The sequence below is a fragment of the Sturnira hondurensis genome, unplaced genomic scaffold (assembly GCF_014824575.4).
Source record: "Sturnira hondurensis isolate 20B ecotype Veracruz unplaced genomic scaffold, ASM1482457v3 Scaffold0022566, whole genome shotgun sequence".
Classification (NCBI taxonomy): domain Eukaryota; kingdom Metazoa; phylum Chordata; class Mammalia; order Chiroptera; family Phyllostomidae; genus Sturnira; species Sturnira hondurensis.
The window spans coordinates 8,424,938-8,448,864 of NW_028095197.1; the positions used below are offsets into that span (position 1 = coordinate 8,424,938).

The following is a 23,927-nucleotide window of genomic DNA, read 5'->3' on the forward strand; positions in this document are numbered from 1 at the left end:
AACACTGCCTAGTAGGCCTCAATAGTGCATACTGCGTAGGGATTATAAATAGTCTTTTTCTGAGGTGGGGGTTAGTATGTATTCCCAGGGGGCACGAATTGTATATGTTTCTGACAAATATTTCACATATATTGATAATTCATATTTCTGTTGACAAATTTAGGATTTATTTTTGTAAAAAACCTTCATTATTTGAAGCTTTTGTTATCAGTAGTTTCTGAAGTTATCTTCTCTCTAGTGTGGCCAAGAACTTACAGAGATTTTGTAAAACTCTAGACTTCAAGAAGAAAATAATACAGCGTGATTGGGTTCTGTCTGGAGATTTTAAAAAAGCAAGTCCCGTTTGAGTTGGTTCCTGAGGGGGAAAAAATAGGAATTTACCTTGGAGATTATGTAGGGGCTAGATTTGTGAACACATATGAGAGCTTGAGTCCAGAGAGATAAAATTATTCAGTGTGTTTTAGAAGAACCTAGGTCTCAATTCCTATCTGGTGTTTACTTGCACAATAAACTGCCTGTGTCTCTTTTTTTCCACGATGGTATTTTAAAAATCATTTCTCTCTTGTCAGTTATACCTCAGTAAAGCTGAAAAAATAATTTTTCTCTTTCTCCTTTCTCCCACTATTTCCTGTTTCTTGTCCCTCATTCTTTCTGTTCCTTTTCTTTTCTGTCCCTTTCTTATTTTTCAATATCAGTCCTACTGTAGATAGGTTGTAGCATTGTAAATTAAGAGCAGGATTTGGGGGAGTGGGTCTCTCCAAATAGTCCATGTGACCTATATAAGGCTACATTGTTCTTTTGAATGTTATTTTTTAAAAAGCACAATTCTACTTACCCTGCCAGTTGAGGAAGCTATGGCTACATCACATCCTCTCGTTGTTACTTAGGTAAATAGGAGAGCTAACAAATGCCATGGATAGATGCAGTTGATCTTTTTTCAATTTTTCTTTTAAAGATTTTATTTTATTTTATTTATCTTTTAGCGGGGAAAGGAAGGAGAGAGAGAGAATTATCAATGTATGGTTGCCTCTCATGCATCCGCTGCTGTGAACTGGCAGGCAACCTAGGCATGTACCCTGACTGGGAATCGAACTGTGATCGTCTGGTTCACAGGCCCACACTCAATCCACTGAGCTACACCAGCCAGGGCGATGCAGTTGATTTTTAAAGATCAGTAAAAACAGTTGACTTCTATTTTAGGAAATCACTTGGTTCTTCCAAATTCATTCATGAAGTGATGTTTATTGAACACGTGCTATGTGCCAGACACCATACAAGTTGACATAAGTTGGAGAGTAACATGGAAATGGTTCCTGCCCATTTATAGACTAGAGTTGACCACAACTAGGAAGTTGAAGCATTGTTTTTATAAAACTGAGATTCAGGATTCTCAAACACCAACATTGTACTTCAGGTAATACCATTATTCACACATACCAGAATATATTCTTATATTAAAAGTGGGAAAGTGCAATTTGAAATTCAAATTGTTTTCACATTAGTAAATCAAAACTAGAAGAAAAAAATTTTTTTGTCTGAGAAGCTGTTTATCTGCCCTTGGATTTTAAATGACAGCTTTGCTGGGTAGAGCAAGCGATCTTGGCTGTAGGTCCCTGCTGTTTACGACTTTGACTATGTCTTGCCAATGCCTTCTAAGCTGCAAAGTTTCTTTTGAGAAATCAGCCAACAGTCTTATGGAAATTCCTCTTTAGGTAACTAACTGCTTTTTCTCTTGCAGCTGTTAATATTGTCTCTTTATGTTTAATATTTGGCATTTTAATTATGATTTATCTCTCAGTGGGCATCTTTGCATCCATCTTTTTTGGAACTCTGTGTTTTCTGGGTTTGCATATTTATTTCATTCACCAAATTAGGGATGGTTTTTTTTCCATTATTTTTTAAAATAGATTTCCAATTTCTTAGTCTTTCTTTTCTCCTTGATGCAAATGTTAGAACACTTGAAGATTCCCAGAGGCTGCTTATACTATCCTTGGGTTTTTTTAAATTATTTTTTTCTTCTTGTTCTGATGGATTGTTTTTTGGTTCCTATGTTCCAAATCATCGATTTGATTCTTGGCTTCATCTACTCTACTGTTGTTTCCCTGTAAATTCTTCTTTATTTTAATTAGTGAAGCCTTCATTTCTGACTAGATCTTTTTTATGCTGTTGAGGTCCTCACTAAGTTCCTTGAGCATCCTTATAACCAGTGTTTTGAACTCTACATCTTGACAGATTGCTTATGTCCATTTTGTTTGGCTCTTTTTCTGGAGTTTTGATCTGTTCTTTCATTTGGGCCATGTTTCCTTGCCCCCTCATTTTGGCAGCTTCCCTGTGTTGGTTTCTATGTATTAGGTAGAGCTGCTTTGACTCCCTGTCTTGGTAGCATGGCCTGATGTAGTAGGGGTCCTGTAGGGTCCAATGGCAGTCTCCTCTATCACCCAAGCTGGGTACTCCAGTTGCATCCTTTGTGTGTGCTGACACCCTCCTCTTGTAGTTGAGCCTTGATGCTGTTGGCAGGTCAGTGGAGGAGTTTACCCAGGCCAGTCAGCTGCAAGGACTGGCTGTGACCGCTGACCACCAACCTCCCCCCTCTGTGGAGGATCAGCTGTGCAGGGGCAGGATGGTGGTGCTCTGATGTGGTCTGTAACCGTCCACTGTGTCCACAGGCTATGGGGTTTGCCGTGTGGGGCAGGGCAAGGTCAGCCCCCATTGCCCCCATGCCTGTGTTCTGCCCAGGGCCATCCTGCCTGAGCTTAAAGCAATATGAGATGGTTGCTGCTTGTGCTGGGCTTGGAGATTCCCAATTGAAGCCAAGCTGTGAATCTAGGCTAGTTGTCTCTAGTGCTGGGCCTGGGACCACTAAGCAAGAGATACAAGAGGCGGGAGCTCACTGAGGCCAGCTGTTGCTTATTGGAGAAGATTAAGGAAGTTGTGAAGCATAAGCCTAGACTAGCCATTCTTATGGAAAAGCAGCTTGGGTGGCCTCTTAATTGGGTGAGACAGAGTCTCTAGGGATTTCCAGGGCACTCAAACAGCAGTTAGGCAGGTTGATGGAGACAACATTCCAACCAACTAAGCCACCCAGCCAGGACTAATGTTCTTATTTTATTGGCCAAAGTATTACATTATCATTCCAGAGCATAAAAAAGAAGTCTGGAGACACCATCTTTTTTTTTTAGCTTTTATTGAACAAAGTTAAGAATCTGAAATTTTACGTTTTCTGCTGAAAATGACAAATGAAGAAAATTCACAGAGGAAGACATTTTATAAGCATTAGATTAGTGAGAACATGAATGTGATAGATAGCAGTATCTATCTAGACTTTAGTGATATGAACTTGATCTTTTAAGCAAGTCTCAGACTGGTTTTTTAGAGGATATCATAAATGAAAACAACATATTTCTAAGTAAAAAAAAAAAAGGCTATGTCTTCTGGCAAGTCATTCAACAAGAAGTTTTTTACCACATAATTTGTTACGACAGTAATCCAGACCATCCTGCTTGGTACAAGGAAGAATGACTATTTTCATATTTTATAATATTTGTATACCAGATTTATTTTATAGAGTTTGTTTCAAATGGACAAATGCTGAAGGCGGATGTTTATGCAGGAGTGATTAGAAGAAGGAAGTAGATGCTATAGAAGTAAAAAAAAAAATGGATTGATTATTCTAATTGGTGTTTATAAATCTGAAAGTGAAAATGTTTGGAACTATGGAGCAAAGGAGAAACGTATTTGAAATCTTGGATAAGTATTTTATAAATACTTATAAAATAGTTAAGCTGCATAAAATATTATAAGTATTTTATAATACTTATAAAATATAAGTATTTATTTTATAAATACTTATCCAAGTTCATGCATGAGAATTGAACAGTTATGCTGCATAAAATATTATAAGTATTTTATAATACTTATAAAATATAAGTATTTATTTTATAAATACTTATCCAAGTTCATGCATGAGAATTGAACAGTTAGCTGTATTCTGGATGTTGCACGTTTCAAGTTCCAGGTTAATGGATGAGAATCAAGCAGTTAGTTGTATTTCGAGATTTTGCCCATTTCAGGTATAGCTTCAAAAACAGGAAATAGACTTCCGCCAAGATGGAGGCATAGGTGGAAACACTGTGCCTTCTCCCACAACCAAGTTTGAATACAACAAAGGTTTGGAGAAACAAAGACACAACCAAAGGACAGAAAATTGAATTATACGGAAGTCCGACTACATCTAACCATTCAACAGGGACGGTAAGAGGGACAGAGCCAGCAGCGAGCAGGGTCGGGCAGGACAGGTCCCCGACTCAGGCTCGGAGGCAGCCCGGAACCAGCTGGGGTGCGGGGCAGACTGACCGCGGTCGCACATTCGCACACAGTGAGACAGACCACACAGGCCCCAGGGGGCAAGGGCTGACAGTGGTGGCACACTCACGTGTAGTGGGACGAAACGCGTGGGCCCGGTGATGGCAGCAACTGCGGCACTGGTGAGGGCCGCGGTGGCAGGCGGCAGACAGGACGCCATAGTCCCTCTTTGACCCCGCCTCCACATACAGCATCACAACCCAGCGACTTAGTTGCCCTGTTCTAGTGAACACTTTAGGGCTCTGATCCTGCTTTGGAACAGGCACGAACAGCCCAAAAGATGGTGCAAGAAGAACTCAAAGTCCCAGAGCCAATAACTCTAAGCAACCAAGAGATTGCCAGCCTCTCAGAAGCACAGTTCAAGACACTGTTTATCAGGATGCTCACAGAACTGGTTGATTATAGTCATAAATTAGAGGAACATAGTCACAAATTAGAGGAACATATGAAGGCTAAACTAATTGAAATGAAGGGAGATGCACAGGAAACCAATAGTGATGGAAAGGAAACTGGGACTCAAATCAATGGAATGGACCAGAAGGAAGAATGAAACATCCAACCAGAAAGGAATGAAGAAACGAGAATTCAAAAAAATGAGGAGAGGCTTAGGAACCTCCAGGACATCTTCAAACATTCCAACATCCAAATTATAGGGGTACCAGAAGGGGAAAAGAAACAGCCACGAGTGGAAAACTTATTTGAACAAATAATAAAGGAGAACTTCCCCAGTCTGGCAAAGGAAATAGACTTCCAGGAAATCCAGGAAGCTCAGAGAGTGCCAAAGAAGTTGGACCCAAGAAGGAACACACCAAGGCACATCATAATTACATTAGCCAAGACTAAAATGAAGGAGAGAATCCTAGAAGCAGCAAGGGATAAGGGGACAGTCACCTACAAAGGAGTACCCATCAGACTGTCAGTGGATTTCTCAAAAGAGACCTTCCAGGCAAGAAGGGGCTGGAAAGAAGTATTCCAAGTCATGAAATCCAAAGACCTACAGCCAAGATTGCTTTATCCAGCAAAACTTTCATTTAGAATGGAAGGACAGATAAAGTGCTTCTCAGATAAGATCAAGTTCAAGAAGTTCATCATCACCAAGCTCTTATTATATGAAATGCTAAAGGGACTTATATGAGAAAAAGAAGATGAAAAATATTAACAGTGAAGGGACAGCAAACTCACAGTTATTAACAACCACACCTAAAACCAAAGCAAACCAAGAGGACAGCTAGATCAGGAATGGAACCATAGAAATGAAGAACACATGGAGGGTTAGCAACAGGGGGGTGGGAGGGGGAGAAGAGGGGAGAAGGCACAGAAAATAGCATAGATGGTAGGTAGAAAATAGATAGGGGGGAGGGCGAGAATAGTGGGGGAAATACAGAATCCAAAGAACTTGAGACACATGGTTATAAAGTAAGGGGGGGAGAATGGTGGGGGAGGGAGTGTGCGGGTGGAGGGGAATGAAGGGGGGGAATAGAACAACTGTAATGGTATAATCAATAAAATATATTTAAAAAAAACAAAAACAGGAAATATATGAAATAATTTGGGTTTGCCATGTTTAAGATTTCTAATAAAACTGTTTTAAATTATCTTTTTATTTCTCTGTAAATTATATGTGAAATGACTTACATTATTCAAAGGATCCACTGAACCTAAATAATTAATGATGATAACTACTTTTTCCTAGTATAATGCATGTATAACAAAAGGTATTGCCCTAATACTGGAGATGTGAAGATGACCGAAACTTAGCCTTTTAGAGAGGCGAGTTGCTGGTGGCAGGCATGGCAACGCGTAGACTTTCAGGCCAAGTAAAGGAAAAGAGTGGACTGGTATGAGATACAGGAAAACTCCAAAGTTGTGTAAGAAGGGAAGTAATGTACTACTGCATAGTCGTAGATTCAGTACTAACCTGGAAAGCGGGGGTGGAGGGAGAAGAAATCCAGGTAGGATGTTGTAAGGAAACTAAGTCCTCTTTACCTTTATTAGGAATTTAGATATTCATGTTATAGTATCAGAATGAACATTATTTAGAAATACGAAGATAAATGCCAAAAGAAATAGCTAAAGTGTTGAAAGTGTTTGCCTCTAGAGACTAGGAGATGGAGTAGGAAGGCAATAACTGCTGTTTATTTCTTACATAGTTTTCTAGTATTATTAGAGTTTTAAAAACCATGTGCATGTATTACTTTGATAAAAATATGGTATGAAATTATAAATTTAAAGAGAAAATCTGTCTTGTGTGTATTAAATGAAGTTGAGGGCACAGGGACACTGTACCAGTCCTAGGTCCACGATGACAGTCAGGTGGTGTCGGCTGGAAGGAAACCAAAGGATTGGCTTGGAAAGACATTTCAGAGGAGGATGCTTGGGACCGTAAGACCTGGCCTGACTGGATAAAGGGGGTGAAGCGTTTGGTTAAGATGAAAGTAAACATACATTTTGAGCCACTAATAACTAACAACAGGGACAAAAGTGGTTGAGCCAGTTTCAAGTGGGATTGTGAAAATGAGTTTTGTTTTGACTGTTAGGTTTGTAGTGGCTATAATAAGACATTGATGATATATCCTATAGGCAATTATAAATGTGAGCCTGGACATATTTGGTCTTAAGGTCTGGAGAGTGATTGAAGAAAATTTTGCCAAAATAAATGATATTAAAAGCAAACTATTTGGGAGTGGGTTGTTTTCTAAGAGAGGTGAACAGAGAATGAGACATGGAAGAAAATACATGTTGATGCTAGGTACACAAACACAAAACTAATGATAGGTACAGAAAAAGAAAAAAGATTGAGAAAGAGGTAAGAAGGTGTTAAATAGAAGCGTGACTGAAATCCAGTTTGGTATTTTTACCAGCAGGTAGATAACCAAGTTTTATACAGCTCTGAAACCTATAACATATTTTTTAAAGTAGCTTTTTGATTAAATTTAAATGTGTTTTATATGTACTTGTCACTTTAAAAATATTCAAAGTGTCTATATGGTATATTTCCCTTTTGGTCTTTTGGGGTGGGGGTAGATATGGGGACCAGTATTGAGTTGGCCAAAATGTTTGTTTGTTTTCCGCAAGATGGCTCTAGTAATGCTTAGTTGTCTTTAACCTCATTAGAAACAATTTTGATAGATTATATTGTGACAACTGTCATATCAGTGTGTGTTAAAAAAAATTGGTGATGCCCTGGCTGATGTGGCTCAGTGGATTGAGTGTGGGCTGCAAATCAAAGGGTTGCTGGTTCGATTCCCAGTCAGTGCACATGCGTGGGTTGTGGGCCAGGTCCCCGGTGGGGGCCACACGACAGACAATGGCACATTGATGTTTCCCTCCCTCTCTTACTCCTTCCCTTCTCCCCTTTCTAAAAGTGAATAAATAAAATCTTTTTAAAAATTGGTGAATTTTTGTGTAGCCATTTTAATATTGAAGATGGAAGAAAATACAAAACATTTTCAGCGTATTATGATTTATTATTTCAAGAAAGGTGAAAACGTAACTTAAATGCAAAAAAAGATTTGTGCGGTGTGTGGAGAAGGTGCTGTGACTGATCGAACGTTTATTCTAAAGTGCTTCGCAAAGTTTCGTGCTGGAGATTTCTCACCGGATGATATCCCACGTCGGGTGGGCCAGTTGAAGTTGGTAGTGATCAAATCGAGGCATTAACTGAGAACAGTCAGTGTTCTACCACGAGGGAGATGGCTGATAGACTCAGAATATCCAATAAATGTTTTGGCCAAGCAATGGATATCTTTAAAAGAAGGAAAATCATGGTGCAGCCACTTTGGAAAACAGTTTGGCAGTTCCACAAAAAGTTAAGCACAGAGTTATGTAATCCAGCTAGTCCACTTCTAGACACCCGAGAAGTGGAACTACACACCTACACAAAAATTTGTAAACAAATGTTTATTGCAACATTATTCCTCGTGGTCAAAAAGTGGAAGCAACCCAAATATTCATTGAATGATGGAGGGATAGATAAAATTTCATTGTGGTATATCCACACAATGGAATATTATTTGGCCATATAAAGGGATTATCTCCTAATGCATGCTACAGCGTGGGTAAACCTGGACAACACTGTGCTGAGTGTAAGAGCCAGTCACAGAAGGCTACGTGTTGTTTGTTTTCATACAGAATGTCCAGAATAAGCAAATCCATAGAGACAGAAAGTGGATCAGTAATTCCCATGGGGGGCTGGAGAGAAGGAGAATGGGGGCCAATTGCTAATTGGTGTGAGGCTTATTTGTAGGTAATAAAAATACTCTGGAGTTAAATATTTGTGATGGTTTTACAGCCTTGTGAAGATACTGAAAACATTGAATGGTACATGTTAAAAGGGTAAATTATTTTCCCTTATAACTGCTTTTAACAGTAACACCTTTGATAGTATACATTTAGCAAGACCTGTTCTTCCAGATGGGATGGGAAAAGTTTTGTAATATCTCTTTATTAAAAGACTATGGCTTTAAAAAAGAAGACACAACTCCCATAATCCCGCTGTACTATTTCTGTTAATAATTTTTCCTCTCTCTTCCTGTTACATAGTATCATGTGAGGAGTCTTTTATTTCTAAATAAAGATTTAGAGTCTTTTATTTCTAAATAAACAGTAGTCCGGTGGCTTACTGACTACATCCTTTGGGTGGCGGAAACCTCACGTGTGTCCGAGCCTGTCTATCCCTTTGGTGATACACAGCCGCTTTATGTGACCAATAACTTCACAAGAGATCTGTATAACCCTCTGCTAAGCACCTGTGTTTATTTCCTCTTTCTTCTTCCTCCTATACCTCTAAAAAAAGAAAAGCTAAATCCCCACTTATCGTTTACATACATTTAAAAATATGAATTGTTTCTGGTAAATTTAATATGATGTAAAATAAGCTGAGCAATTTGATGCCTAACTTGCAAATTCTTCTGGTAAAATTTGTTTTATTTAAATTATTGCCAGTACAAAATTTAATGACTAAAATGGTTTTGTGACCAACATTAAATGGAAAAGTATAAATAAAGAAAACCAAGATGAAAAAGAGCAGTTTGAGAGGAATGCAAGTTGAATAAAGTGCCTCGGCCCCCAGGGGGTTTGCATGTGGCATTGTGTGTATTTCAAAAGTTTCCGTTGAAATAACAGATGCTGCTGATGAAGGTGGGAATAGTAGCTTCATTTGTGGCTGGCTTTGTGGCTTATTAGAAGTGAGAAGATCCCAGGGGGAAATCTGGTAGAGGAGAAGTAGGTTCAGGAAAGGGTATGACACAGATAGTGTGACAGCTTCATCTTGGTGATCCTTAACCCATGAACACGGGCTGGGTACAGGCACGATCGTCCATAAATACCCAGTTTATCTTGTGTCTCATGTACATCCTGTGTCTGCCGGGTGATGTTATTCAATAACAGTGATTTTTTTTTTTAAGTTCTTAGTTCCTAGGGTTGCTTCCTACAGAAATTGCAAGTTTTAAGTCTTGAAACTTCAAAAGTTTTAAAAAATCAGGTTTTCAAAGTCTTACTGAACTTTTTAATTATCTAATTGGCTTCTGTACCTCAGTTTAGAACAGTCACACAGTGTGCTTTATGTTTCCTTTTATTCTTTTTAATTTTTTCTAATGTAATTTGAAGTGTGCAAGATGTGCTGATAACTAGATACATGTACCAAACAGATGGGTCTTGGTACACGGAGAACTTAGGATATAGTGAGGAAGATAAAATATTTATTAATATATTTCTTAATACAGGTTTTGAATTTATTGCTAGCCTAGGACATACAGATAACATGCTTTCATAATATGAGTGAGGTAGAAAATAGTTCTACCACAGAGAAATCAAAGGAAGAAATTTTATTTAAGTAACTCATCCAGTAAACATAAGTACCTGTGATAACGAAGCAATTGTTCTTTGGTGGTTGGAAGATAAAAAGATTGAGGTGGTGTGGTGCAAGTCCCAGAGGTTGTGTAGTTGAAAGTGATCATCTTGCTTTGGAAGGGCCATCAGGGAAGACTTCGGTGGAGGAGGTAACACGTGATTATGTACTTGAAGACCCAAATCCTAGTTTCATGTGGTTGAAATTAGGGGTGGTTTGTGTTCCAGGCAATATGTGCGTAGACAGAGCTGTAGAGAACAGCAGTACACATCGGGGAAATTATTAGGCATACCTGGAGTATTGGGACCAGAAGGATGAAGCTAGAGAAATAGATAAAGGCCAAAGCATGGAAGGTATTATATGGCATATATATTCAGAGCAGAATATATTTATTATTCCCATTTTAGAAACATTACTTTAGTAACTGGCGTTAGAAAAGGGGTTGTGGTACTAGAGAGAGAACTTATTTCAAAAATCTAGGTGAGAAATGTCTGGGCCGATGAATTAGCATTGAGGTTGTATGGATAAAGAATTCTCAGGATGTGTTGTGAGTAATTATATGATAAGTAAGCAGGAAGAGTTGAGGTTTTGATCTAGAAAAGAGACTGAGATAACGAGGAGAGGTAGGGTTGTCCGTTTTTAAGAGAGAAACACAAGGAATGGGGAGAAAATGAAGAGGTTCTTTTTGGCGATTGTGTGTTTGAGTGAACCTATAAGACGTCTAATCCAGATGTCCCATAGATCAGGAACTCAAGAAAACATTGGGCCTAGAGATTCGGTCTCCTCTGTGGGCGTGTGTGACATAACCTGGGACCAAGAATATAGAATGAGGGGAAGGATGGCAAAGAGTGGACCATTGGTTACTTGAGCAAACAATGGAAGATGAAGAAACCATGAGGGGAGACCAGAACTAGGAAGGTGTTTTGTTATAACAGCCAGGGCAATTATAAATGCTTACCGGGGTGAAATGAGAAAAATACTGACTACTACCCATTTATATTGACTATGAGGAGCTGTGCCTTAATGGACATTAAGAATTTGTAATCACAAAAATTGGATGGGTTAGGTGGAGAATTGGTCAAGGTAGGAGGCAGTATTGAAGAATAAGGGCATAAAATAAGAAGTACAGAGATGGGGAAGTACTGGGATTGTTATATTACAAACAGGAGGACCTTTTGCTTTAAAAAATATTAGGTATATAAAAAGGGAGTGTGGGCAGTAAACTTAACAATGTAATATTCATTTGTCTTTTATGCTGTGACTGCACAATTATTTAACCTTGAGTTATGTGGTGGGAGGGTTATTCACATCATCTCTACTTTTATGTTCTTTATGTTTTCTTGGTCATCTCACTGTGTTTTAGAGGGATGGAAGTGGTGTCTCATGAGTCAGTTTGGGCAAGTGAGAGACTAGACGTTGAGAAGGCCCACAATCTAGGTGCCTCAGTGATTGCGTGTATAAACCAAGCAATGTCTGTTTTCCCCCATTCTCCAACTGTGAGCTACCCATACACAGACTAGGATTATTTGGGGAGAAAACAGTTGCTAAAGGACTTACATATTGTAAGAAAGTCTCTTCAGTCAGTGTAGTCATTACATCATCAAAAGTTCATTGCTCATTGGTAGACCGTATTCAGTATTTCCTATTAAATAGCCCATTTTCCCAAGTAATAGTGAGCATTTTGTCTTTTTTAAAACTTGATTAATTAAATCATCCTTCTATTTTAAAAAATTATCTTGATTATTTAGTTAACACAGTAATGCATTTTAGATTCTTTAACCCGATGATAGGGCAAATTACTCAGTGGTACCATTATAGTCATCATTCTGTTTCCCACACTGTCTTTTACATGGGAGCTATTCAGTAAATATTTGCTGAAGATTAACTTGACACTATATTAAATAAAAACATTTCACAATTTGAAGAAAGTTGCAGTTACATTCTTTTTAAAAAATTTATGTTTAGAGAGAGGAGAAGTGGGGGGAAGAAAGAGAGGGAGATGAAACACTGATGTGCGAGAGAAACATTGATTGGTTGCCTCTTGCACACCCCCAGCTGGGGACCTCGCCTGTAACCCAGGTATGTGCCCTGACTGGGAATTGAACCAGCAAACTTTTGGTTAACAGGCCAGCACTCAGTCCACGGAGCTATACCAGCCAGGGCTACATTCTTAAATAATGAGTAGTGGCAAAATAAATGTATATGTCTGATTTGTTGAATATTAAATTCTAGTCCAGAAAAATTATAAATCTAGTCTTTGAAGTCATAAATATATACCTTCTCACTAAATTTATTGAGATTTACAATTTTAGATGTTACAAATTAGAATACCTAGAATATGAACAGCATCTGTGGCTTCCTTATGAGCTGTTGGATACTAGGCTCAGGAAAAGATTAGTTCCTAGCACCTGTACTGCAGTTGACCAGCTGGATGTGCCAAACTCAGTCCTTCTGTAACCTTCAGTGACCTTTGGGAAAACATTTTACTACTATTTTCTGTCAAATTATCACAAAGGTGGAGAGAACTCTGATCATCTGTGGCTGCTCTTTCAACAAAGGGATGATATTCAGCTCTTCCCACGCACTAGAATGTAGACAGGCTAAGAATAACTGAAGCAGAGTATGAACTTGCTTTGGTCCTAAGAAATCTAGTCCAAATTTTCCTAGATCCTTTGAAAACTGAATGCAGTCTTGTGGGTAAATAGCAACCTTAGCGCTCTATGTCACAGAAAGCACCAGTTGCCATTTTTCGTAGTGCACACATAGAGTGAGCATTTGTGAAACCATAACGTAACATACAGGAGCATTGAGGATAAAATGTAAATTTAAAACAGTTTGTAGACCCTGAATCACCAGATAAATATGAAAGGTGTTTATCTTTATTACCATGCAGTAAGAGAGAAGAAAGTAGAATAGTTCCACAAGTAGGAGAAAATGTTTGGGGGAAGACGTTCAAGTGGATGAGTTCACTTTTGGGGAAGCTCACTGTTTTGTTTGGAAGTTTATTTCCGGGGAGATGAAATATTCTGGTTGTCGCTTGGTGATAACAGACCACCCTGTCGTACTCTTGTAGTGTCTCTGCCTTCAAATCACTACTGTGGGAGAAAGAGCCCTGCTATACCACTCCTTGGTGAGCTCACACCATAGGAAGACTTGTAAAGTTAACCTGAAAGGGGGCATGGAAAACTTTATGTTCAGAAGAATAGGGTTAATATGTATGAAGTTTTTATGTGTATTCCAGGTAAAAAGCTTCTAATAAGTAGTAGTATTTTAATTCTCAGTATCCTTTATGTATAAAAACGTCTGTGGAAATTCCTGGTAAAGGAATCACTATACTCCCTTTTCCAGTCAAACTGTACTGTTTGTTATATTCCTTTACCTCTTCCATTGTGTTGCTTGTGCCTTTCCTTTTTACTAGTATTCTCCTTCATCTTCCCTATAAAGTCCTGTACAAGACTTCTGCTTCCAGCTGTATTGTGTTAACTTATTCCACACTTGCCCTCCTGATAAGAGAATGAAATTCGTAGATAAGGACTTTAAAATTAAAACAGCTGTTACAAATATACACAGAGGTTCGATGGAAAAAGATAAATATAATAAGAAGAGAAATGGATATAAAAAGAGCCAAATGGAACTTCTAGAACTGAAATATATAATATTCAAGATAAAAAAATGTACTACTGGGTGGGCTTAAGTACAAATTAGAAGAACAGAAGGAAAAATGTAAGATTCTATTGTGGACAACTTTATGCTGATCATTTTGACAGTTTAGAAGTAATAGATAAATTCTTCAAAAGTCACAAATTACCCAAACTGGCCTAAAAAGAAATAAAAAATGTAAATAGTTCCATTGCTAAAGAAATAGAATTGCTATTTTAGATCCTTCTACAAGTAAAATTCCTGGCCTACAAACAAGAAAAACTCCAGCCTAGATGACTTCTGGTGAATTCTATCAGATATTTAGGGAAAAATAACACCTACACAAATTCTTTCCATCGAGGCCAGTTTTACCCCAATATCAAAACCAGACAAAGATATTATAAGTAGAGTATAAATCAATATCCGTCATAAATACAGAGGTAAAAATTTTAAATAAAATACCAGCATATTAAATTCTATAGTATATTATATAGAATGATACATGTAACCAAGTATGTTAATCTTAGAATACAGGTTGGTTTAAAATCACTGTATTGCACCATATTAACAGAAAGTAAAAGAAATTCGCAAGATGCAAGGTAAGAAAACAAAAATCAATTGTATTTATATAAATGAATTGAAAATGGAATTTAAAAATAAGTCATTAATAATAACAGAAAGAAACATGAGATGCTTGGGTAAATTTAATAAAATAGATACAAGACCTGTTCATTGAAATCTATAAAACCTTGTTTAGAAAAACTAAAAAGACCAAAATAGATGAAGAGGTACAAACTATTAATGTTTTGGAGGACTTGATATTGTTAAAATATCTTCCCAGGATGATCTATAGATGTAGTGCAGTGTCAATCAAAATCCCAGCAGGCCTTTTTTTTTTTTTTTAAGATTTTATTTATTTATTTATCTTTAGAGGGGAAGGAGAGAGGGAGAGAAACATCAATGTATGGTTGCCTTTTGTGCATCCCCTGCTGGTAGTTAGCCTGCAAGGAACCGGCCTGCAACCCAGGCATGTGCCCTGACTGGGAATCAAACCGTGATTGTCTGGTTCGCAGGCATATGCTCAATCCACTGAGCTATGCCAGCCAGGGCTTCAAAATCCCAGCAGGCCTTTTTATAGATACTGATATTTATTCCAGAGTTCATACAGAAATCAGAAGTGTCTAGGATAGCTAAAGCGCTCTTGAAAGAACAGAAAAGCTGGAAGGCCTACTTTACATGATTTCAAGACTTTTACAGTTTTTGTAGTAAAGACTGTGGTACAGAATGATAGGCATGTAGCTCAGTGCAACACAATAGAACTTCCAGAATTTGGCCTACATGTGTGTAGTCAATTGACTTTTAACAAAGTTGCTAAGGTAATCAATAAAGAAAGGATAATCTTTCCAGTATCCAGGGGAACAGCAGGATATTCATGTGGGGGAAAATAGGCACTAACTAAACAAAAAGCTAAAACTATAGAAGTTTACAGAAAGTGCTTGTAACCTTGCATAGGCACATTTCTTTGGGCACAGAAAACATTAATTGTCAAGGGGAAAGTTTTCAAATTTATTACAACTTCTGGTTTCCTAATAACACTTTTAAAAATAAATGAAAAAAAGCAAGCCACAGAAGGAGAAAATATTTACAGATCATGTCTGATAAAAAACTTGTCTTTAGAATATATAAGGAACTCATCATTCAATAAAAAGAAGAAAGACAACTACTCCTCAAAAAAAAACAATTTAAAATCAGGCTCAGAATTTGAACAGTTTTTGAAAAAAGATGAGTGGAAAATAAATATATAAAAGATGCTCAACATCATTAGTCATCAGAGTAATGTCCATTAAAACCCTAATACCATACTACTTCACACCTGTTTTAAGGCTAAAATTTAAAAGACTGACTATTCCAAGTGTTGATGAAATTATGGGGCTAGAACACTCATGTTCCTGGTGAAAATGCACAAATGGCACAACCACTGGGGAAAATTTGCCAGTTTCATATAAAGGTAGGTAGGCTTACCATAGTAATTCCGTTGCTATGTATATTCCCAAGAATGAAAGTCTGTGTCAATTAAAAGGAAGATTTTTGTTAGAATGTTTATTGCTGCTTTATTTATAACTGCCCCAAATTGGAAACAGCCTAAATGTTCATTAGGAGATGACCAACTAAACTGTTATTATATCCACAGAAAAGCTACTGACAAGTACATAAAATAGGTTTCAGGTGCAGATGAAATCAGACTTCTTAGTGGAAAATGAATGAAGACATCATCAGGAACACATAAATCAACCCTTGGCCCTACCCATGGTTCCATCTTGGAAATGACAGGTGACTCCTGCCCTGGCCCTTTGATCTGTCCTGTTTGCTTAACTCCCAAGTCCCAACCTAATGAGAACAGAATACTGCTCAGCAGTAAGAAAGGAACAGACTACTACTACCCAGCAACGTGGGTTGAATCTCACAAATATTCCAAAGTCAAAGCAGACACAAAATGATATGTTATACATCATATATGTTAATATGATTCTAGTTCTATGTGGTCCTAGAACAGCCAAAATGAACCTATCAGGACAGAAAGCACATCAGTAGTTTCCTGGGGTTGGGGGGTTGACTGCAGATAGGCACAAGGTAACAACATTCTTGGGTGATGGAAATGGGCTACATTTGATTGTTTGGTGAATACAAAGGTATGTATATACATTTGTCAGAATGCATCATACTCTATTTTTACATGGGTATATTTTATAATATATAAATTATACTTTTCCTGTATGGCACTGCCTTCTGTGACTTTTTTCCCATTTCTCCCTTAAATTCAGACATCTCCTTTCTTAATTTACCATAGTATTTTTTTATTCTTTTATTGCTCCTTACTTTTTTGGTCTCCTTGTGTTTTACTAGGTTATAAGCTCTTATTTATCTTTACTATAGCATCTTTCTCATTGTAACCTTTCACTACATGCAGAAAGAGTTATCAGCTATTGCTTTGGTTACAATTCTGAAGTCTAAAAAGAATCACAGGACTGGAAATTAGCACGACAAGGCTATAAAGTAGCCGAGAATTGATAGTAAGCATCTCTAGGGCAGCCCTAATCTTACACTTTAGGGCAATCCCATTTTATACTCAGTCTCACTGGGTGGTGAATACATGGAAGAGGAGTACTCCTGGGCCCTGTGGAAGTTGTTTTTAAAGCAAGACAGCTGAATTTATTCATTCATTCATTAAAATAAAGAAAGACACCCTGTGCTGGTTGCAAAGGCCTGTATGTATATTTGATTCCAATAATGATTGAAAATCTGATAGAATCACATAAATCTCCTGCTAGAGGTTATCATGGATACCATGTAGTCCAGTCCATTATTATACAAATGCAGAGAGGGTAAATAACCTGCCCAGAGTCACACAGCAAGTAAGAGATTTGGTTAGAACTGGACCCCAGGTTTCTACAGTCTCATACCAGGTCTTTAGCAAAGTAGAGAACTGGCTGTCTGTGGGTGTTCTAATGAATTGCCCTGCAGACAAAAGCTCTCATTAGGTTGGGACTTTGGGGAGTTAAGCAAACAGGACAGATCAAAGGGCCAGGGCAGGAGTCACCTGTCATTTCCAAGACAGAACCATGGGTAGGGCCAAGGGTTGATTTATGTGTTCCTGATTATGTATCTGTTCATTTTCCACTAAGAATTCTGATGTTATCTGCATTTGAAACCTATTTTATGCACTTGTCTGTAGATTTTTCTGAAGGAAGAATATGCTGTATCTTGAAGAGGAGTTAGCACATAACCCAGACTATTGGTGAATCCCACAGTCATGTTAAAACAGTCTAAGTGGGGGGGATCTCTCTCTCTCAAACCCTTCCCTTTTTCACTGTTTCCTGTTTTGTGTGAATTTGTTGGGGATTGAGGGTGGCAACAGTTGCTGTTTTGCATTACACTGGTTTTGAATTTCATTTTTTAAGGACACTATGAAGTCAGGTTTATAATTAAAGTGAGTTAAAGCGGTCATTTTGAATTTTAATGATGGAGGACATTGAGATACAAAGGCAGTTTGGAAAGCTACAGAAAGCTTGCTCCTTAGATGAGTCCTTTGAATGAAAGAATAATAGCACGGGTGGTGATGATGAAGGAATAAGGAGCTGCTGCTAGTTAATGTATTCTCCACTCTCAGTGTATGGATGCAGCCTCCAAATTTTACAAAGGAAATAATCATCAGCACAGCATCTCTGCTCTCCTATGGATTGGTCTTTTTGTATAGCAGCCTCTTGGTTTTCTCAGTGAGAGTATTTTATTTTAAAATGTTACTTCTGGTAGGCCTGGGAAAATGTAGATTACTTCATGTCTCTTCAAAATTCCTTTCAAAGAGTCAAGCTCAATTTGTGTTTTTGAGATAGAGAAGAGGAGCAGATAGGAGGAAGGAGAAAATTGTAAGTTTGCTTTGGGGGGAGAGAAAAAATCTTTCAGTCTTTTGTTGACACTTTAGCTTCTGCATTAGTCAAATGTCCCTTCCTCCTGGGCCATGGGTGGACCAGAGGAATAACAGCCATGTGCTGTTTTGTAAAGGAATAGTGCAGAGAAAGGAAACAGCTGATAAAGAAAAATATAGAGCTCCCCATCCCCCTAGGTTTTTGCCGTTGTAATTTAATTTTTTTTATTGATTGATTTTTAGAGACAGAGAATATCATCAATTAGTTGTCCTTCTTATTTATGCATTCATTGGTTGCTTGTTGCTTGTGCCCTGACCAGGGATCAGGACCATGCTCCAACCAACTGAGCTGCCTGGTGGCCAGGGCAGTACTATTTTTTTTTAATAACATCAAAAATAATAAAATACAAAAGCAAAAAGGAGGTCAAGTATCATGCAACCACTGATGGATCTAAAATACAACTAGGCCCTGGCCAGGTAGCTCAGTGGGTTAAAGCGTCTTCCCAGTACACCAAGGTTGCAGATTTGATCTTCCAGTCAGGGCACATACAGGAATTGACCAGCAAATGCATAAATGGATATAATAATGGGCTGATGTCTCTCTCTCTCTCCTCCTCTCCCTCGACTTCTCCCTCCCTCCCTCTGCCCTTCCTTTCTCTGTCTCTAAAATAAATTTTTTTAAAAAATAGTACTGAATATCTAGCTCTAATCATGAGGGACTGTTCAAAGTCTAATTTTCTGGTAAATGTTATCATGAAAGTCAACTACAAAGGGAAGGCTAGTGGACACCATTAACATTGATAACTACTCGGATCCCAAATTGGGGTGGGGGCTGCAAGTTAACTGACAGTAGAGAAGATAATTAACAAGAGAAAAGACAGTGTGGGAGCACTCAGTAAGTATAACTCCCTGGAGAGCCAAAGGTAAAGGTTCCTACACCACTTTAATAAAGGGGAGGATTTAGGCCTTCAGAAGATGGAAGGTTTTGGCAATGCTTGTTTACACAGGGATTTTTTTTGGAGTGCCCTGGTACTCAAGGGCAGTGACTCCCCAGACTGCAAACCTCTGGAGCATCGGTGGGGGGTGGCTGTGGTCACTAGCTCTCAAAGCTCAGCTATAGTCAGGTAAGGGGAGTTCAGATGATTTCTTTCTCTCTTCTGTTAGGTTTTTGGTCCCTTCACTGATTTTCTTATATTTGATTCTAATTTGATGGTTCTCAAAACATTTTCACATATCTCATAATGTTTTTAGGTAGACAAGGCAAATATGATTTACTTTTTATATGGAAGAAACTGAGGTTAAGTATTTGTTCAGAGTAATAATGGAATAACAAGTAATAATAACAAGTAATAACAAGTAATAACAAGTAATAATGGAACCAAAATAAGAGGTTTAAGGTACCTACATGTCTCGATACACCTTTGGGGTCCAATTTCAGTACTAAGTAATTGAATAATTTATTGTCAACCCATAAGTGTTTTCAAGGTGTCAAAATTGAGTAACATTGTGTTTATTTTGTAGGAGAAGATGGTGTAAACTGGTTCATCAGTGACAAAGACGTTGAGGTAAAATCAAATTGTTTTTGAAATTATGAACAATGGATTAACACTTTTTTGATTCCAAGTTTTCTTTCACTTCATTATGATAATAAACTTTTTTTAAAATAGTGACAGCCTGAGTATCTTGGAAGAAAAAGTTTGATGTCAGTATATGGGTAATTGAATTTTTCAGAAGTGTGGTTCAGCCTTGATTTTTATTAGTCAATTAATTGCCATCATGAGTTAGTCCCCTTTCCCTCCTGTTTCTTCTCTGCGGTGGTGAGGTACCACTAAAGATCGACGCCGGAAATAACCGCTTCTTCTGGGTAAGGAAATGGTTAGGCTATATTTAGGATGTGGCAGGTGTTTATTAGCCTTAATTGTAGCAGATGGCAAGAAAAAAAAAGAATAATTTTACATGTTGGTAGAAGAGAAGTTTTAAGGGATAATTAGTTTAAGATGTCTTAGGGCCTACTTGGCCAATTTGACAAAATAATAAATAAAAGATGAAGGTTTTTTCAAAGATGAAATTCTACCAAAAAAGATAAAAGCACATTTGGCATTTATATATTCCTCTCTTAGATACCCATAGGATATGCTTTGCTAATATTTTTTTTTGCAAGATACTGGCTTTTGGCTAGAATATGAGACAACCAGAATTGGGTCATTGTAAGTAGAATGGGTTTTTTACAAGGACTCTGGTGGAAGGAAATTAATCTCATTCTCTTAGAAATCATAATTTAGTTTATAGGCAGTAACCCTAGGCTATTCAGTAGGAGCAATGTGTTCAGTAGCTGTGTAGTTTTATAATTTTACAAAAGAGAAATTCATTTTAAACACACCATTCCCCAACCAAAAACTCAAGCAAGCTTCTCATTCAGAAAAATATGGTGTATGTTCAGGCATAGAAGTCAGCAGTATTTGCCTGAATGCCTCCAGAATGCCTGGTGCGTATCAGTCCCTGCTGGACCTGAACCGTGAGTGGAGAAAGGTTCCAAAAAAGCGGAACCACGTGGAGAGCATCCAGGAATGGGGGCGGGGCAGACAAAAAGTCCAGTTGTCTTTATAGCATCCCTTTTTAGTTTTTCTAACTCCTTTTAAGAACATGAAGTTTCGTGTTGCTGGGTTCTAAATTGAACTATGGCTGTTAATTTTCTTGGACACGGTGAAATAGTTTTTCTAATTCTTAACTTTTTTCCTTAGGCTCAGATATGTAATAACAGATCCTCTGGAAGATGGACCCACCGATACTATACAGCAAACAAAAACGTTACCTGTAGAAATTGTGACAAATGTGGCCATTTGTCAAAAAACTGCCCTTTTCCACAAGTATGTAAAATATGTAATGTTTCTTTCTGCCTTGTTAAAGTCAAAATCTTAGAGGACTGAAACCCTGTAACCTTAGAAATCAAATCTTATGTAATATGTGTTAAATTTCTTCTTAATGTTTCATATAGGTCATACCCTAGAGTAGTAGTAGAGAACGATCAATAAATCTGGGATCAAAAAACCTGGAATCCATTTCAGCTTCCCATCAGTAGTTGGAAAACTTTAGGCAAATCACTTCATTCTCCGTGCCTCTCTTTTCTTGTCTATAAAATGAGAAGATTGAATCAGATGATTTCTGAGACCCCTTTCACTTCTAAACCGCCTTTATCAGCTTATTTTATCATGGGATAATTTTCATTGTTAGAAAATTATAGTTTGCCCTGGCTGGTGTGGCTCAGTGGATTGAGCACCAGCCTGCGAACCAAAGGATCACTGGTTCCGTTCCCGGTCAGGGCACGTGCCTGGGTTGCAGGCCAGGTCCCCAGTGGGAGCCATGTGAGAGGCAACCACACATTGATGTTACTCTACATCTCTTTCTCTCTCCCTTCCCCTCTCTAAATAAATAAATAAACAAACAAATAAATAAATAAAATCTGTAAAAAAAATTTTGAAAAAAAAGAAAATTATAGTTTTAGGCATTTATAAATACTTGCTGATGTAAATTGTATTAAATGTGCATCAGCCTTTGGAACCACACTACACTAAAGCTCTTAGATGTTCCTGAGACATACTAAGCCCGTAACAAATATTTCTATTACTTACGCCCCCTTCTAAATGATTTTCTTTTAAATTTTTGAGACAGCTCTCATTTGTTTCCTTTTTGTCTTTGCTTCTCTAAGCAAAACAGTCTTTTTCTGTTCTTCCTATGACTTAGGTTCCAGATCTTCATCATCCTGTTGAAACTTTCCCTCTCAGACACATTCTGCTTTGCTAGTGTTCCTACAAGACGAGGTGTAAGAAGTACAAAGATGCCAGCTGTTAGTATGTGCAGAGTAATAAGCGTTTTTGGCAACCAGAGGATACAGACAGCTATGTTAAAGCTCTGAATTCAGACGTTTTGTTCTATTTTATCATTAGGCTCCAGATTTAGTCTTCATTGGGGGTCTCAAATGGGAAATAACTTTTTATGGAATTATACAGAAAAAGAAAAAATGATCTCCTACTAAAGAGATTTTCTGTTTGTCTGCCACATAGAAAGTCCGCCCCTGCTGCCTCTGCTCCGAAAGAGGACACCTCCAGTACGCCTGTCCTGCCCGCTTTTGCTTAGACTGCTTTTTGCCCATGTCTTCTACTCACAGATGTCTTGAAAGGTCTTCCTGGAGGAAACGATGTGACCGATGTGATATGATAGGCCACTATGCTGATGTAAGTATCCTGCATATAGCTAATTTGTCAGGCTTTGGGGGCAATGTGCCAATTTGTAACTGTCAGCCTCCCTAAAACAATGTTTACTCGGTACTGTGTGTAATGATAGTCATGTCCCTTTGGCCACTGACCGTGTGACAAAGCGTTCTCATATATCAGGATAGGGCTGCTAGAGAAAGGTTCGTGAGAAGGCAGCATCAACAAACACTGTAAAACCCTGAGAGCCCCTTTTTCTTAATGTGCTTGCTGAATAAAACTTGAAATTAAAGAGATGTGTAGTAAATAACATCAAATTTTTGTACATAAACTCGTGTATAGTTAGATGAAATACATTCACATAACAGTGTGTGGAAAGATCTCTGTGAAACCTGATTTGATGCTACTTATTGATGACTCCTGCTGGTAGAATAGTCTTATGCAAGGACATACAACCAGAACTTTGAATCTGCTCATTTCAATTCTTTAGATTTTCTTTTAAAAGGTAAATTAGAAGACATTTCGGTTCCCTGCAGCACCTTAAGTTTTAGCACATTGTTAAATGTGCTAAAGCACATTGTTGGACATAATTTTACATCATATTTGGAATGTCTGCGGGGTTCTGATCACAATTTTAAAGACCAGAAAGGCTATAGGAAAAGTAAGAATCTTTTCTCTTAAATTTGTACTTCCCAAAGACATGATACAAAGCATAAACATTTCATTTATAATTGAAGTGAGTGTACTTGATAGCCTGTTGCTCAGTAAATTAACATGGCTTTCTATTGTGATGAATTTCACATTAAAACAAACTAGAATATGAATGGGTGGTATATGCGTTTCTTATGTAAATAAAAATAGGGTTACTGTCCTACACACTGACATACTACTTGATTTTTTTTTCTACTTTGGAAAGTTTGTGAATGTGTCTCTGTAGCAGCTCGTAAAGATGCACCATTAGAGGACTCAGAGAACTTACGTGTACAACCCATGGGCATGATCTAAGGAGGAGGAATGCTGGAGGGTTGCGGGGGTGGGGCGGAGGGGGGATAAAGGGGGGGAAATTGGGGAAAACTAATAGCATAATCAATAAAAAATACTTTAAATAAATAAATACTTTTTTAAAAAAAATTAAAAAGCAAAAAAAAGATGTACCCTTAGACTGACCCAGCCATTTCTCTACCAATACATTTAGATTTATATTGTCATTTTCATATGTTGTTACCAAACAGTGCTCCAGTAAACATCTTTATATATATGCATACCTGTAAGAGTAATTTGGTAGGTCAAATGCCAAATACAGTTGTGTAAGTAAAGGATGTATACATTTAAGTCTGTAGAAATACTGTCAAATGGCTCTTCTAAAAGATTGCACCAATACATCCATTTGCCAGCAATGTTTAAGAGTGCTCTCAACACTAATTATAATCAACCTTTAAAAATTGTG

General features: G+C 37.8%; 1 protein-coding gene across 2 annotated transcripts in view; it reads left to right on the top strand.

Moving 5' to 3' along the window:
* ZCCHC7 (zinc finger CCHC-type containing 7) overlaps nucleotides 1–23,927 on the top strand; it is a 214,872-nt gene that overhangs the window by 158,831 nt on the left and 32,114 nt on the right. For both annotated transcript variants that reach the window (XM_037036012.1, XM_037036011.1), the window contains exons 3-5: nucleotides 19,794–19,837; nucleotides 21,014–21,139; nucleotides 22,334–22,504. In XM_037036012.1, coding sequence (XP_036891907.1) covers nucleotides 19,794–19,837; nucleotides 21,014–21,139; nucleotides 22,334–22,504 — 341 coding nt within the window. The remainder of the gene's footprint in view (nucleotides 1–19,793; nucleotides 19,838–21,013; nucleotides 21,140–22,333; nucleotides 22,505–23,927) is intronic.